At 44.4% G+C, this 18248-nt stretch overlaps 1 protein-coding gene and 1 non-coding gene across 2 annotated transcripts in view; both read right to left on the minus strand.

The window, feature by feature from the left end:
- XPNPEP2 (X-prolyl aminopeptidase 2) overlaps window positions 1-2390 on the minus strand; it is a 28259-nt gene extending 25869 nt beyond the window's left edge. Inside the window, exon 1 of the mRNA XM_064482735.1 lies at window positions 2105-2390. Coding sequence (XP_064338805.1) covers window positions 2105-2153 — 49 coding nt within the window. The 5' untranslated portion in view covers window positions 2154-2390. The remainder of the gene's footprint in view (window positions 1-2104) is intronic.
- Window positions 2391-11604: 9214 nt separating this feature from the next.
- On the minus strand, window positions 11605-11711 carry LOC116151135 (U6 spliceosomal RNA). Its single transcript, XR_004134911.1, has one exon. It is a non-coding gene; the product is annotated as a U6 spliceosomal RNA (small nuclear RNA).
- Between the last annotated feature and the right edge of the window lie 6537 nt (window positions 11712-18248).

Here is an 18248-nt window from a genome sequence, read left to right on the forward strand (position 1 = left end):
CCGCAGGGCCTCCATCCTTTGAAGCACGAGATGCTGTCCAACTCTACTTGAGGATAAAAATAATCACATTTCATAGAAAATCAGGCTGAATTGGATGGCACCCTGGGTCACAATCAAAGAAACCTGTTTCATCGACAAGTGATTGCCACTTTTGGATGGGTTTTAGTGTTCATTAAATCAATTTTTTCCTTCTAATCTAATTGGGTCTTTTCAGGGTCTACCAAACTGGAAAAGTTGTGTGTAAATTAAATTTTTGTAATCAGATTTTCTCTTAAATGCTCTAGAGGATCTCGTTAAATAATCACCCCACCTTTGTTTTACCCTTCTATAAATCTAATTAAGTATATATTGGGTTTACTTAAATTCAAGGCCCACTTGTACCATTTCTTACAGTCCCAATCTCTGCCTAAGACAGGCAATCCCAGGCTGACATCGTCCCCTGGTGGGGAAAGGTGGGTTAGCATTTAAAGAGCTCCTACTATGTGCCAGACTCTGAACTCAGGGACTGAGCTATAGTGTCTCATTTGACACCTGCAACAACCTGGTGAGGTGGGTATTATTGTCTACTTTCTATAGAGGAGGAAGCCGAGGCCCAGCTACGTTTGGTAACTCACCAAGTTTTGCCACAGTGAGTCCATGTTAGAGCAGGGATTCGCCCCTGAGTCATCTGAGTACAAAAAAGCCAATCTTGGGAGGGTGGTGCCACAGCAGGGACAGAATGTGTAGAGACTTTCCAACTAGGGCTCTGCCTCAAATTTGGTGTGTCCCAAAGAGAATCACCCAATATTCGTCAAGCAAACATTTCTTAGGTACTGCTGAGTGTCAGCTCTGGGCTAAGTCCTGTAGGCTCTGGGCCTTCACACCCTGGAAGTCCAATGGTCTCTGACAGGCCTTCGCTCCGGCCCCCCACATTCTAGTGGGGCTCTCCCCAGAGGGTAATGGAGGTCAGAGTTTGCCGAGACACTATACTTTTAATTTCTGAGTGAATCTAGCTACAGATGGAAGGAACACAGCTGGGTTCTAACACCATGAATACCCTACCTGTCTGTCTCAGTCTCATCAACTCTAGGGGGAGATGACACTCACTCTACTGACTCAAGAAAATGAACACTCATTTCTATAGGAGTGGATCTCTGGCAAAATTGTGGCACTAAGACACCAACATAAGGAAGATGCAGCCAACCCATGTCTCTCTGGACACTCCAACTGCTAATTCTCTGAGGCCAGGGCTGTGGCTCCCAAAGGTGGGAGTCGAACCACTCTGTGGTCCCTGGCACAGGGCTTGGCACTGGGGAGGCGCTCAGCAACTGGGTACTGAATGAATGAGCGGGGCCCTGCCGCCCCAGAGCAAAAGGAAGGGAGGCCTCCCTAAGGCCAGATTGGAGTGGGCATGGAGGATGCTGAGCTGGACACTTAGCTGTGATCAAAGAGGACAAACAGGACATCATAGGGGTGATAAGGACCAAACTTTAGTTAGTCGCCCCCAAGCCCTCTCCTTGACTAGGCCTTGACTTCCATGTCCATCCTGTCCTTGCTGGGCCTGCATTGCCCAGTCTTAGCAGGAATCCTGCTAAGTCAGTTTAGAGAGAATTCTCCACCCTTAGTATCTCATAAACCTTGTTATCTGATCAAATTCCTCATCTCCCATCCTTGATATCTGATCACCCTAGCTTGCCTTCAGCAAGAACCCCCCTTCCCTTGATGTCTTCTCTTGGTAATTTGCCATCCACCAACCCCCTCCCTCTGCTCATTGACAAGAAGCCTTCAGCCATCTTTGCTGTGTTAGGAGTTGAGCCCGATCTTTCGTCCCTATTGTAGCACCCCTATTGCAATAGTCTTGGATAAAGTCTTCCTTACTCTTTTAACAAGTGGTAGAATCATTTTCTCTTTAACAGGTAGGAATAGAAAGGGACCAAACCATACTTGAGCTGAGCTGGCCCTGGGGCTCCCCTTCCTCAAGACAGGAGGACCAAGAGAAAAAGAGACATCCTGGGCCCAGCCTTCACTCCAACCCGTTCTGAGCCCACAGCGGAGAGGCTGGAGCTGCTCTCCAGCTGGACCTGCCCTCACAGCGTGGGAGAGAGAGAGACGGGGATGCACATACCACAGAGGAGGACAAGCCAGGGGGAGCAGCCCCAGAGAGCCCAGGCCATGGGGTCTTCAGTTGCCGGTGCTGGGTGGATGGAGGGTCAGGGGAGAGTGGGCAGGGCGGTTTCCCTGGCCTCTTCCTCCAGGCCTTTCTGGGTCAGGAGCAGCCAGGGGGTGGGGGCTGGTGGTGGGGAGGAGGCTTCCAGCTGGTGGATAGAGAGTCCTCCTCTGGTCTTTCGTTTCTGAGGGTTCCAGGAGTCAGGCTGGGTGGAGAAAGACTGCCCCAGGCAGCCTCTGCTGGCTCTCAGGCACCCGGAATAGGGTGTGAGCCCGCCCCGGGCAGAGTCCAAAGATCTCCGAGACAGCAGATCAGCAGCTGGTCCCAATCAGCCTGCTTCTCCCAGCCCCCTCGTTAGCAGCCAGCCCCGGCCATTCCCGAATTCTGTCCTCCTCCCTCCACAAGCTGTTTCCCATTAGCTCCCCCACCCAGGGCTCTGGCTCCAGCCCCACTTTTGCTTAGAGATAGATGTTTATCCCTCTTCCCTCTTCAAGCTGGCCTGTCTCAGGAAAAACCAGCGTCCTCTGTCCTCAGTGCCTGTGAAGCCCCACTGCACCCCTCAGGGAAGTTAGTTCCAGCTGGAGAGTGACTTTCTTGAACTGAGCCTGAGTCCCCTTAGGAGAGTCCCCTCTGTAAAGCGCCAGCAGCCCCTAGCAGAAAGGAAGCCTGCCCTTCTCCGGGGATGGTGGGGACGGTGATGTTTCACTCCACTGTTCGTGCCATTCACACCTGAAGGAACAAAGGCCCAAAGGCCTACTTGGAGGGACCAGGGGATGACACGGAAGAGGGAAGAAGACCCAGAAAGGGGAGGGGAGTTTGGGGGCTCTCAGAAGACAAATCTGGTTAACTGGACATGCCCTTTCTGCCATAGCTTCTAGAACAGGTCTTTGTTCCCCCTCGGTGTTGGTGACTCTCGACCAGCATGACTCCTGACAGGGGAAGTGGGGAAACTGAGGCCATCCCTGTCTCCATCAACAGCAGCAGAGGGCAGCTTGAGGCACCAGCACCAAAGCAGCTCCTGGTAAATGCTTTCTAGACCTCTTCACTGGAAAGGGATACTTCAAGAGACAAACAGACCCAGTGGACAGACCCAGGCTCAATCTAGCCTGGAGGGCCCCAGAGGCAAACTTCCCATTCCTTTTGATCTTATTTTTAATGTATTTATACTCTGCTCATATCTTTAAGTTTAAGGCAGCTTTCAAATTATCCATCCAAATATAAAATAAATCATTTCGAAGAGGGAAAGGGGGCCTTTGTGGGACTCTCTGAAGGAAAGGAGTCTAAATGAGTGAGGAGGTTCAGGGAACTTGACCTTCAGGAATAAGCCTCAGCCTCAGAGGACAGACCGGGGACAAGGCCTGGGAGACCCTGTGTGGTTCTAGGACCGCTGAGCCTCCCGCAGTCTGTTCCTTGTTTCCCTACCGCCCGCCCCATTCCACAGCTGGGAGTGAAGTGATCCCCAGAGGCCACAGGACCGGGGAAATGCCCCCTCAAAGGGCTTTCCCTGCCCCGGGCACTGTATTAGCCACCCCAAATGGCAAGCAGGTAGACTCGATGGGATCACACAGGGAAGGGACCCCAAAGGCAGCCTTCGAGGACAGACAGCCCTGCCTTGACCAGTGACCTAGGAGCCAGACTGCCAGGGCTTCAGTCCCAGCTTTGTCCCCTGCCAGCTGCATGTTCTTGGGCAAATGTTACTTGTCTGAGCCCACAGTTGCCTCGGCTGGGAAATGGGTCAGAAAGTGTATTGACTTCTTAGGGGTGGGATAGGGATCAAATGGATTAATGTTTGTGACGCTCTCAGAATGTGTTGGCCATCAGGAGTAAATGCTGTATAAGTGTTTGTCAAATATATAACTAGAACGCAAACCATTCTCATCGGTACCTGGTTCATTCTGCCCCTGGCATTCAACACTGCTGAAATGGCAGTTAATGTTTTAGCAAAGATCAGCTAGGCTGAAGTGTCAACCCTGGAAAAAATAACCTGAGCAGACGTCCCTCCCCCATCTGCTGGACTCTGCCCGGGGATGGTCTCAGAGACGACCAAGGCTGTACACAGGACTCAGCCCTCTGGTTCTGTCCCCAGGGTCCCTGTCCTGGTGGTGATAATGATCTCACCTCCCTTAATGCCCAACTGCTCCCTTATCTCGAAACCAACGTCTTTACTCATCAGTTTGGGGGACTTGAACCCAGGTTGGCAACACACCTGACATGGGAAGGAGTGATTCAGTGAATGGCCTCAGGGAGGGTGAATGGCCAAGAGTTCTTCTATCAAAGTCGTTTGGAAGAACCAGAGCTCACTGGAGCCTTGCACAGGCAGCCCATTTCTGCAAGGCCAGCCAAAAAGCCAAATTCTGAAATTGGAGAAGTTGTTCTTCAGGGTCCCCCTTGTCCACGCCTCTTTTTTGGCACCCCGATCCCACCTTAGGCTTGCCACCCTGCCTTCTGACCTAGGTCTGCCCACTCTGGGCACCCATGACCGCCTAACTTCCCTCAGAATGTGCCTGCCCAACTTGCATTTTCTCCCGCTTGGTGACAATAGAAGTCGTGAGTCACTGTTCCCATCAGGATTACAGCCCATTTCATGTTGTGACTGAGAAAATGCATGTTAATGGCTAGCACATCAGGAGCTCTAGCACCAGGGCCACAAGCAGTCCTCCTGTGGGACCCTCTGGAAGAGTGGAAGCCGTGGACGGCCTGAGAGCGAGGTGAGAGCCAGTGGGCCTGAGCCGCACAGGACATCTTGGCTGCCTTGGGAAGTGACAGCAGGGTGAACGCTGGCAGGAGAGGCGCAGAAATGGCACCACTGGCAGTGGTCATGGGGCGGGTCCAGGAGCATTTTGGTGGCGATGACCAAAGGCAGCCCGAGGGAGCACGGGCAGGTGGCACCATGGCCTGGAGCAGCCTGTGGCAGCAGGAAAGTCAGAGATCCAAGGGCTCTCTGAGCATTGTGAAAAACACCCTGGGGATGTCCCAAGATCTTGAGGATGTAACCTCAAACCTCTTATCCTTCTGGCAATAGTCCTCCCTCCCTCATTCCTATTACACCTGTTTTTTTACCTCATCCAAATATCCTGTCACTTACCCTATGCTCTTCCTCTCCATTTATTGGCATCCCCTGATCTCTCTTCCCTCTCTGTTTGATTCAAATGGCATAAACCATCACTCCAACCTCCCTTTTACTAGCACATTTAACTCTCCTGTCCCTTTGTCCTTCCAGTACCTCCATCTTGCCAATCTCCATCTTCAAGTAAATGGTGCTTCCAGCCCAGGGCCTTTGCACACTCTGTTCCCACTACTAGGAATGCTCTTTTTCCAGATATGAACAAGGCTTACTCCACTTTATTCAGACTTTTGTTCAAATGTCACCTCTGCAGAGAGGCCTTCCCTAATTTCATTATTTAAATAGCATCTCTGTCATTCTTTATCCCCTTATTCTGCTTTATTTATCTTCAGAGTATTTACCTGATGTTATATTATATATTTGCTTATTTTTGTCCATCTCTCTCACTAGTATGCAAGCTCCATGAGAGCAGGGACCCTGTTTACTTTGTTTACTGCTGTATCCCAGAGCCCAGAACACTGCCTGGCACTCGGAAATATTTGTTGAATGACTAAGTGAACCCCAGGGCATTTGAATCATCTGTCTTCACCATAGCAGAAAATGTCACAACTCTGTGGGTTGGGGCCACTCCAGATGCATGGTGTCCAACCTCGGCGGGCCTCTTGATGCTGCCTGGCAATCCTTTCACTTGCCCTCGGTTAGTTCCCTTTCCTATTCCCATTTGCAAAAATAGAAGAGTGTACATTTTTCACTTTAGTAGATTCTGCTGAATTGCCCTCCAAGAAAATCTGTACCAGTTCACACTCCTACAAACAGGGTATGAAATTCACTGTTTCCACAACCTCATCAACACTGGATCTAATCAATGTTTTAAAATTTTGTCAACTTGATGGGTGAAAATTGACCTCCCGTTCTTTTATTTGTGCTTATCTGATTGCTAGTAAAGATTGGATATGTTTTATATGTTTCATTTGCCTTTTATTTTTTCCATTTCTGAATACCTATTCCTTTAAAAAAATTTTATTGAAATACAGTTGATTTATAATGTTGTGTTAGTTTCAGGCATAAAGTGATTCAGTTACGCATATATATATATATATATATATATATATATATATATATATATATATATATTCTTTTCAGATTCTTTTTCATTATAGTTTATTACAAGGTATTGAATATAGTTCCCTGTGCTATACAGTAGGTCCTTGTTGTTTATTTTATATATAGCACTGTGTATCTGTTAATCCCAAACACCTAATTTATCCCTCTCTCCCCCTTCCCCTTTAGTGAGTACCTGTTCCTTTCCTTGGCCCATTTTCCTATGGGATTGTTTGTCTTTTTCTTCTTGATTTTAAAGAAGAGATCTTTATATATTTTGCATATTCCTCCATTATCAGTTTGACATATGGCATATATTTATGTACCACAAATATTTTCTCCCTTTCAGCTTTGTTTTTAGTTTTAGAGACTTAAATTTTTTTAAGTAATCGAAAAAATCTATCAAGGTACTATTTTATAATTTCTAGGATTTGTGACTTACTTGAAAAGGAAATACTATCCCATATTTTCTTATAGAGTTTTAGATTATTTTGTGTGAGTGCATGTGTGTTTATAGCTCATGATTCCATCTGGAATTTATGTTTGGATATAAGAAGTACAAATCCAACAGTATTGTGGCTTTCTTCCCTCAATTTGAGAATTGTCTCAATTGACCAGCATAGCTTTCCTCATTGATGTGCAATGCCTTATATAGTGTGTATTATATTTTCACATATACATGGGGCTGTACTACTGTACTAGACATTCTGTTTTGTTCCATTGATCTGTTTGTTACTGTGCCAGCATCACACTCTTTTCATTACTATAGTCTGTGTTGTATTTTGAGAGCTGGTAGTGCAAGCCTTCTCCCCTCCACCACCTCTTTTCAAATACTTCTTTGTCATAATTGCATATTTTCTGCTCTAGATGATGTCAAGATCAGCTCCTCAAGTCCTATAAAGATCTATGTCATGATTCGAGTTGAGACTGCATTAAATGGACTCGTTAATCTGGGGAGAATTCTATCTTTATAAGACAATCTTTTAATTCTGAAACATACCACATCTTTTCATTGATTCAGGTATTTTAGGCACTTTGGTCAAGTTTTCCATCCTCATCTTCATCCACTGTGGCCTGATTTTGGCCCCTACCACTCCACTACAGCTGCTCTTCTTTGAGTCAGCAATGAGTTTTGCGTGTTCTCCCACCGAGACTGGGGGACTTTGAACCTGGGCAGCTTTTTGTGATTATTTTGGCCAATAGCAAGCATACGGTGAAAGTGACACCATGTGGTTTCTGAGAAGAGATCAGAAAAGGCAATACAGTTCCTACCTTGTTTGCTAGAATATTCTTTTTCTTTTCTTGGAGGGGGGTTGAGGTGAAATTCACATAACATAAAATTCACCATTTTAAAGTGAATGATTCAGTGGCATTTAGTACATTTGCAATATTGTGCAACCATCACCTTTATCTAGTTCAAAACATTTCCATCACTCCAAAATAAAACCCCACACCCGCACCCCATCCCTCCCTCTCTTCTTCCCAAACTTGGCAACCACTAATCCACTTTCTGTCTCTGTAGATTTACTTATTCTGGAAATTTCATACAAATGGAATCATACACTATATGACCTTTTGTGTCTGGTTTCTTTCATTTAACATAGTTTCAGGGTTCATCCAAGTTGTAGCTTGTATCTATACTTCATTCGTTTTATGGCTGAATAATATTTCATTGCATGGATACAACATCCATTCATCCATCGATAGAAATTTGAGCTGTTTCCACCATTTGACCATTGTGAAGAGTGTTGCTATGAACATCCAAACAGAAGTTTTTGTTTCACCACCTGTTTTCAGTTCTTTGGGGTATATACCAAGGAGTGGAATTGCTGGGCCATATGGTAATTTTATGTTTAACTTTTTGAGGAATCACCAAACTGTGTTCCATACCACTTTATATTCCTACCAGCAATGTATGAGGGTTTCAATTTCTTCACAGCCTTGCCAACACTTGTTATTTTCCATTTTTAAAAATTGTAGCTATCCTAATGGATATGAAGTGGTATCTCAAAGTTTTGATTTGGATTTTCCTAATGACAATAATGTTGAACATCTTTTCATGTGCCTATTGGCCATTTGTATGTCTTCTTTGCAGAAATGTCTATTCAAGTCCCTTGCCCATTTCAGAATTGGTTTGTTTTTTTGTTGTTGAATTGTGAGAGTTCTTTAAATATTCTGAACATTAGGCCCTTATCAGATACATGGTTTGCAAGTATTTGCTTCCATTCTGTAGGTTATCTTTTCACTTTCTTGATAATGCCCTTTGATGAACAAAAGTTTTAAACTTTGATGAAATCCAATTTACCTATTTATTCTTTTGTTGTTTGTGCTTTTGGTGTCATAGCTAAGAATCCATTGCCAAATCTAAGGTCATGAAGAATTACCTCCATGATTTCTTCTAAGGGTTTTATAATTGTTTTTCTTATATTTAGGTCATTGATTCATTTCTTGAGTTAACTTTTATATAATGGCCTTTGCACTCTTACTGAAAATCTATTATCCTTAGATACAATGGTTTATTTCTGGACTCTCAATTCAATTCCATTGGCTTATACGTATGTCCTTATGCCAGTATCCCACTGTTTTGGTGACTCTAGCTTCATAGTAAGTTTTTAAACTTGGAAGTCTGAGTCCTTCAACTTTCTTCTTCTTTTTCAAGATTGTTTGGCTATTGAGGCCCCTTATAATCCAACATGAATTTAATGCTCAGTTTTTCCAGTTCTGCAAAAAAGACCATTGGAATGTTGACAGGGACTGTATTGAGTCTTTACATTACTTTGGGCAGGATTGCCATCCTAACCATATTAAGTCTTCTTATCCATGAACACCAACTCTCTTTCCATTTATTTAGGTCTTCTTTAATTTATGTAAGCAATGTTTTATACTTTCCAATATACAAGTCTTTTGTTGGTTATATTTATTGATAGGGATTTTATTCTTTTGCATGCTATTGGAATTGTGTTTTGAAGTTCTTTTTGGATTGTTTGCTGCTGGCATATAGAAATATGAGATCCTCACTTTTGAAGACTTCAGCTGCCATGGAAGCTGTCCACTTATCCTGAGACCCCCAGGTTGTGAGGAGGCTTAAGGCAGCCCACGCAGAGAGGTGGTTTAGAGAGGCCCTGAGACCATATGGAGAAAGATACTCAGCTCACCCCCAGCTGCTCCAGCCACTCCCTCATTGCAACTGTATGAGACCCTGAGCCAGACTGCTCAACCCACCAAATTCCTAACCCAAGGAAACTATAAGAGATAATAGGATAATACAATGACTTTTGCTGTTTTAAGCCACTAAGTTTTAGAGTGGCTTTTTTTTTTTAACATAGCAATAGATAATCAGGACAACCTTCTAATGACAAAATTTAAAGGACCATTTTAAGGGTGCTGAGCTCTCTGTGGTAGTTGATCTAGTAGAACTGTTCCCTCCTTGAAACTTTCCCTATCTTTGACTTTGCTGCCAAATTTTTCCTGGTTTTCCATGGTTGCTTCTTAGTCCTCTACCTACACTCCTTTGTATTCTTCTCCTTAAATACTGATGCTCTGGTCTCAGCCCTCTTTTCTCTTACATCTCACTCTCCCTGGAAAATCTCACCCATATACAAGTTGATGACAGTCCAGACCTCTTTCCTGAGCTCGAGACTCATAAAACCAATTGCCCACTGACCATCTCCAGCTGGATATTTCACACTCACCTTCCAAAATGGATCTCTTCATTTCTCTTAGACTCCAATATCTTCTTCATTCAATGATCTCCCATGTTCTTATCTCCATGATTGGCAACCCTAGCCTCCCAGTTGCCTAACCCAGAATTCTGACAGTCATTTCAGAGCCTCCCTCTCTGCTGCCCTCATATTGAATCAGTCACTATATTTGTTCAAATCCACCTCCTAAATATATCTACAGATCATTGTGGTTGTCTCCTACATCTGCACTCTCCTCTAATCAACACAAATGCACATACAGTCTTCTGTATTCAGACCTGACATACTCAAGCCACAGCTGCTGTGGTCCATGACTTTGGAGCTGTTTCTTTCAGTGAAGAAGGCAACCTGCTAGAGCAGTTCCAAACTCTGGGTTCTCAAAACGCTAGCCATGGTATGGAGGTTAGTTTGGAGGGAACAGAGTAGAGGCAGACAAACCAGTTAGGGTTTGTGGCAATTGTCACGTCTCTGCCACTTTCTGGCTCTGTGACCTTATGCAAGACATTTACTTCTCTGAGTCTCAGTTTCTCCATCTATAAAATGGAGCATAATAATAGTTTTATCTACTTGCAAAGTTGTTGCCAAGGGTCATTAAGATAACACATGTACAACATTTAATGTAGTGCCCTGCACCCAGCAAATGCTCATGCTCAGTAAATGATTGTGGAATGTTCAAGAAGGAGGCTTAGATGGGAACATGGCTGGCTCTAGCAGCCTGCCTTCTTTGCTGAAGACAATAGCTCCAAACTCATGGACCACACTAGCTGTGGCTTAGGAATGTCATCAGATCTGAACAGGAAAGACTATGTGTGTGCATTTGTGTTGATTAGGGTTGAGTGCAAGTGTTGCAGAAGACATCAGCATTGTATTCCTGAGGTCAGGGTGGCAGCTCAGGGCTGGAGGAATTGACTTCACTCGCCCAACTGGAGCCAGCATGTCTGGAGCCAGACAGCAGAGGGCAGCAGAGGTTGGTTCTATTGCAGTTCCCTGGGTTGGAATGGGGGTAGGGAAGAGAAACCTAAAGGAAGAACTCAGGGTCCTAATTCCAAATGCAGGTGGGCTGGGGAAGCTGTTCAGAGAAGAGAAGCGCCCTTGGGACCCCCTCCCTTAGGGTTTGGGATGAAGACAATTAAGGAAGTAGGGCCGCTTGTGAGGGGCCAAAGGGGCTAGACTTTAGGGGTGGAAACTGAGTGAGTGAGTTGGGATGTTTGCAAAGTATATTAAGGAAAATGCATCTATCCTAGTCTTGTGTGTATTTGGGCCTTCTCACTTTTTTGGCGTTCCCATGGTCCTTCTAAGGGCAGAGTTATCAACTGGGAGTTTCCAGTTTCCTAGAGGGTGGAAAAACCTTTATGTGTGTTCAATGATGAATTTGTAGTATAGATAGGGACCATATTCCTAAGGTACATTGCGTTTCTTTTTTTTCTAATTGGAGTATTGTTGATTTATAATGGTGTGTTATTTTCTGCTGTACAGCATAGTGATTCAGTCATATCTATATCTATACATACACACACATTCTTTTTCATTACTAGGTTATTACAAGGTATTGAGCATAGTTCCTTGTGCCATACTGTAGGATTTTATTGTTTAAATATATGGAACACTTTATGAATTTGTGTGTCATCCTTGCTCAGAGGCCATGCTAATCTTCTCTGTATCATTCCAATTTTAGTATATGTGCTGCCAAAGCGAGCACCCTAAAGTACAGATGAAAGAAGCCTCAGGCTTACGATGAAACCAAAACCCAGAGAGGGGAAATGATTTGTCTAAGGTTATAGAGTCAAGATTCAAAGTAGAAGTCAGCACTCACTGAGACCCTACAGGTACTGCTGAACACCTACATACATCACCTCACTTAACCCTCACAATAACCTTAGGAGGCAGAATCAGATGTTTTATTATCACATTTTACAGATCAGGAAACTGAAGCTCAGAAAGGCTAAGCCATTTGCCCAAGGTGCAGCCAGGATGTAAACCCAGGCAGCCTGATTCTCAGGCCTGTGCTATTAACCACCTCATTCTACTACTCGCCTAGACCAAGGTTAGGTCTCCAGCCTCCCCAGTCAGGGCTTTCTATTATTATTCTACATTGTCTTGGATGGAAATCCAATTTTAGTAAGTCAAATCCTGGTCTTAAGTATAATAACAAGGCAGTTTGCTACTTTAAGAGAGTTTTCAGTTAATTCTTTTGTAAGGTAAATATCCTCATTAAAAAAAAAATCTCCTCTCATCTGTAATTTACTTGCTTTGTGGTGTTCCCGTATTGCATGAACTGTCTGGGGAATGTGTATTTGGTGTGATTCCTACAGAGTATTAATGTCTATACATGTTCTGCTTTATATGGCTTCTTTCTCAGCCTGCTCTGACTCTCTCCTGGGACACTTTCCTAAGTCAGACTGTCAGGGTAGGTCCAGGGACAGTGAAAGGAATCTGGTTAAAGCAATGGGATTTTTTAAGACAGTCACCTATTTTGTTTTCTTTCTACTATTGCTTATTGTTGGCCAAACAACCATTCTCATGCTTATTAAGTATTTGCATGGAGGTATGCAGGAACGCATTCATTCATTTATTCATTCAACACTTGCTAAGCACAGACTATGTGCCAAATGCTATGCTAGATCCTGGGGTGCCATGATGAGCACGGTCCCTGCCCTCATGGAATTTTGAGTCCAGATGGCAGGCATGTCGATTGCATGTCATTCCCTCTCAAGCTCCCCCAACTGGAATAGGGCATTGCCTGTCTTCTCCATCCCCACTGCCTCAGCTTGAGTTCTTGCCATCTCTCTCTCCCTTGGGTCCCATGAAAACATCCCTTTCAACATGTCACATCCTTCCCCTGCTCAACCTGCTCAAAAATTTTCAATGACTCCCATTTCCTGTCAAATGGGGTCCAAATTCCTTCACCATCTGGCCGGAGTCAAGCAATTCCATAATCCTCCCCTATCCTCCCTGCCCTTCTCATTTCCTACGTGTTCCCCTGGGCTAGTAGAGAGGGTCTTCTTACTGTCCCTCTGCACTGCTGTTTCATTCCTCATCTGTACCGCACTTTCATCTCCATGAGTCCCACCCCTCCCGAAGAACCATCTCCTGCAGGAAGATTTCCCTAAAGCCTCCCTGCTTTCTCTTCTCTCCCTTCTCTGTGATCCTGGGCCCAAGTCCTGGCTGGGGTGAGAATCAAATGAGAGCCATCATGGGCAAAAGTTTTGTATTGCCTAATGTGAGGCTGTCTTCATATTGGTTCTCATAGCTTCCATTTATTGAGCATGCATTCTCTACCAGACAGTGGGGCTCAGTGGTTTATAGACATCACCCCCTGGAATCTTCTATGAAATAGATATTTATTAGGCTTATCATTCAGATGAAGAAGCTGAGGCTCAGAGGAGTGAGATTATCTGACCCAAGATCACAGTTATAGAAGGTCCCTCTGGGAAGCCTGTGCTCCTTCAGAAGATGGTCCACTACACTGAGCTGGGTTGAATCCCAACTCTGCTCTTTTTAGCCCCCTGAAGTGCAATATGATATGGCCTTGAGGGATTTTCACACTTGAGTTTTCAAAAGTTCTATTGATATTTACCCTGGTCCTGACTCTCTGTCTCTATTTTATCATAATTTTACTGTTGTAAGACACCTCAAGTCTTTGGGAAATAAGGCGTAAGTAATTAAATCGATGCAAATAAGATGCACTTCTCCTGTCTCCACTCCCATTGTTCAGGAGAGAGCTGGGTACCGGTGCTACGGGCAAGCATCATCTAACTCTGCTCTGTGAGGCCTTGAGGAAAAGGCAATCCAAGTCAGAAGCCAAAGGTCAGTTCCTTCTGTGAAATAAAAGGGCACAGAGTCTGTGCCAGGTCCGCTAGCAAAATGCCAAACTGTGGTCTGGACTCTATTTCCTTCCACTGTTTTATTTTTATTTTTGAGGATCCATCAGGTGGTAGTGGATGATTCATGCTTTACTTACTCTTCTTGTTTATTTCCCTTCCTCGACCTTCAGATTTTTTTCCTCTTAATGTTTGTTCCGGGTTTTGACAAAGCACTGAGGTACTTGACTTGCGTTGGTAACTTTTTTCCCCTAATGTCTTCTCAGGAAAAAAAAAAAAAAAGAAAGGAAATGACAGTATTCCAAAACTATCTTTTATTCCATCAGTGGATGGATTGCACCTGCTACTTCTAAGGTCACTCTTCAATCGTTTCCTTTTACAGTAAAACTTCATTAGAAGACGTTCCATGAGTACCAAGTGGGGATGGCTTGGGCCCTACCTGGCCTAACTTTGCCCACTCTCAGCAGGAAGAGTCGTCTGAATAAGTGGGCTCCATGCACTGAGTCTCCATACTTTAAGGCAGCAGACTTTGTCACTCCTTTGGCAGCACCATTTGCGTACAAATGATTGATGCTGGGAAGTCTTTCCATTTCATTAAAGCAAGTCTCCCAAGACCTCGATTAGGCTTCAATTTGTTAGCCTACTTGGAATTACTGTGAATTATTCAAAGCAATAAAGCTTCATTTCTTTACAAGTAACCTACAATAAAATTGGTTCACTAATTTGAAGGGCTACCTCCAATTAGTTTGAGTAAGTGAGGTTGGACTGCATTCAATAGCAATTTATTGATTTCTTTCATCATAGAAATCACTCTTCCTAGGAAAGAACACTTTTTAACAGCCCCAGCACTCTGGGAACACTGGAACAGTGGGTTCCCCCTCAGAGACAAAGATGCGTGGTCCACTCACCTGTTCTTGAGTTGGAACCTTAGTAATAGGGATCCCTTTGAACAGATACATCCACATGCTTGTAATCTTGTCCTTCGTGGCTAAAAAACATGGGCTGAAATTCATGGTCAATATATGGCTGGGATGGAGGATTGGTTCTGTGTGTTACTGACCACTTTACCTCTCTAGGTTCAAGTTACCTCATTCTGCAATTGTATACTTAGGCTGTGAATGTGATTAAGGACAGTCAGTGGTCAGGGATAGGGTTCAGCCTGCGGATGAAGAACTAAGGGAAGAGGCCTTCCTTTTCCAATGCTGACTGCCTGCTTATAGGTAGCCTGATGCTCTGCCCCACTGAGCTTGAGACACAAGACACTAGACAGCTGGAGGAGACTGGAATTAGAGGACAAAGACATTTAGGAAGGTGGGGAAAGATACTGGATGATTTCTATTCCCTGCCCAGTACTTAAACACTTTCTGTAAAGAAGGCAAGAAGAAAAGGGTCACTTCTATAGTCACTGGCGTAGTAAGGAGTTCTCAGATTCCAAATCACTATTTGAAATAGGTGCCTTTGCTATGAACATCTCTCTGGGAGACTCTGGCCATGAGATGCTGCTGGAGTATGTTTCAGGGAAGCTGCCTTTTCTCTGCCTATAGTGAGGGTGGGGAGGAAAGGAGATGGGCTGGGCCACCTTGGACATGTTTGAGTTACCAAATGACAATAGAATTCCTGCTTAGAATGTGAGGGAAATGGGTTTCTCTGATCTCCTGGGAGGAATTGTAATCACCAAGTTTTGAAAAGCCTAGGGAATCTGTAAGTGAAGGCTGCCTTTCATTTGAGACAGGAAGAGACAGACACGGAAGGTGAGACTGATAAGTCCAAGGGCGTGAAGCACCATTTCCCCCTGCAGGATGCTGGGGCTGGCCTGGAGAAGAGGAGGTGGTGGTGACCTAAATGCCCACAACCACCCAGTGAGGTCATAACCATGATTATCCCCACTGTACAGATCAGGAAACTGAGGCACAGAGAGAAACAGAAGTTGCACAGCTTGTGAGTTACAGAGCTGTAATTTGAATCGAAGACTAACTCCAGAGCCTCCAGTTATAGCTATTGGGAAGATCAAGTCCATCTGGAATAGCAGAGCAACCTGGAAAAGAAGGGATAGACGGGGTTATGGTAACATGGCACCTCAATGGCCCTGAAATGACCTCCATGCCAAGAGGTAGTATAGTGTAGTGGCAAAGAATGTACATCAGCGATCCAACAGTCTAAATCAACACTCTCGCTTCAAATCCCAGATCTACTGCTTCCTGGCTTGTGACCTTGGGCAAGTTACTTGACCTCTCTATACCCCAGTTGCTTCATCTGTGAGATAGGGATAGAGAGGTAATCATGGTACCTACTTCCTGGGGTTGTTGTGAGGATCAAATTAATTAATACAGGAGAGTGTTTAGACAATGCCTGACACCCAGCAAGGACCACCTAGCTATTTAACATCTACTGCAGCAGTGAATCGGTCTGCGGCTCTCTGGGAGCTCTGTGAGCCTCTGTCCCTCTCTGCAACCGACTTTAGGTTTCCTTTGAGACATCAGTGATGTACCACATGAAAAGAAGAGCACACAGTGAGTACTCAGTTCCTGGCAGCTGTTTTGCATGATTACATCAGCCCTTGCAACTAACCCTAGAATCTACATTCTCCTGTTGGCTTAGAATCTGGGAGTTCAAACATTAAACAAGTGGGTCATTGCCAAGGGATGGGGAACATCTTTTGCTATGTAAATAATTTCAGGGTTTTTCTTTTTTTTTTTTTAATTTGAAGTATACTTGGTTTACAATGTTGTGTTAATTTCTGGTGTACAGCATAGTGATTCAGTTATACATATATGTATATTCCTTTTCATATTCTTTTTCATTATAGGTCATTACAAGGTACTGAATATAGTTTCCTGTGTTATACAGTTGGACCTTGTTGTTTATCTGTTTTATATATAGTAGTTAGTATCTGCAAATCCCGAACTCCCAATTTATCCTCCCCGCCTTTCCCTACCCCCAGTAACCATATTTTGTTTTCTATGTCTGTGACTCTGTCTCTGTTTTATAAATAAGTTTGTGTCCTTTTTTTTCTTTTTTAGTTTCCACATAAAAGTGGTATCATATGTTATTTCTCTTTCTCTTTCTGGCTTACTTCACTTAGTATGATGATCTCCAGGTCCATCCATGTTGCTGCAAAAAGCATTATTTCATTCTTTTTTATGGCTGAGTAGTAGTCCACTATATATATACACACCACAACTTCTTTATCCAGTTATCTGTCGATGGACATTTAGGTTGCTTTCGTGTCTTGGCTATGGTAAACAGTGCTGCTATGAACATTGGGGTGCATGTATCTTTTTGAACTAGAGTTCCCTCTGGATATGCCTGGGAGTGGGTTTGCTGGATCATAGGGTAAGTCTATTTTCAGTTTTTTAAGGCATCTCCATACTGTTTTCCATAATGGCATAGTGTACAATGGCATAATGGCTATGCAAAGAATTTCATTTTTTTAAATTGTTTTTTTAAGTTATTTTTGGGGGGTGGGCGAGGGTAATTAGGTTTATTCATTTTAATGGAGGTACTGGGGACTGAACCCAGGACCTTGTGCAGGGTAAGTGTGCACTCTACTGCTGAGCTATACCCTCCCCCCAAAGAATTTCATTTTTAATGCAAGTGACCTTAGGTCCTGCTGATAGACAGAAAAGAGGAAAAGAGGCCATAGCCTCAAGTACCACTGGGCCCAGATCAGAGCCTCAAGAATCTAAGCCCTGTAAGATGGCAGAGCCCACGGGAAAGAAGTCAGCCTCCAGAGTCAGACCTGCCTGGGTCTGGTACTCGGTCTAGTACAGATTGTGTGGCCTGGGGCAAGTGACTTCACCTCTCTGTGCCTCAGTTTCCCCGTCTGGAAAATGGAGCTAAGATTTGTACCTTTCCTCACTATTGTAAGGATTAACTGCATGAATACGTGTGGAGAGCAGAGAGCAGCGCCTCGCACATAGTATGATTATTGTTGATTTAGTTCCAGAGAAACCAGGCAGATGAGTGAGAAACGAAGGAAGACCGTGCTGCTCCTCCCCACCCTTTCCCCTTCCCCACCGGCTGGAAGATGCTCCTGTCCAAAGGGGATATCGAAGCCAAAATAGCACAATAAAGGAAAGGAAGCGCCGGGGGAGCAGATGGGCTCCCCCTGCCTCCTGAGGAATGTGCTGACTCTTAAGGAACTGGCCTTTGGCAGTCGCTTAACACAATCACAGAGCAAAGGAAAATGATCAAGTCTGTCACCAGGGTCAGTGCCAATTTATTTAAGAAAGTGGTGAGGCTCAAAAGGAGGATGTGGAGCATGGGGGTCCCTGTACATTCCTGGAGCCACTTTGCCAAAACTTTGGGGCAGCAATCACAGGTGAATGTAGAAACACCCTCATGCCCTTCCAAAGTCCCCAAGTGGGCAACCCTGACCAGAGTCTGGGATTGGAGGCTCTGAGCCAGGCGTGATG

Source organism: Camelus dromedarius, chromosome X (genome assembly GCF_036321535.1).
Source record: "Camelus dromedarius isolate mCamDro1 chromosome X, mCamDro1.pat, whole genome shotgun sequence".
Taxonomy (NCBI): Eukaryota; Metazoa; Chordata; class Mammalia; order Artiodactyla; family Camelidae; genus Camelus; species Camelus dromedarius.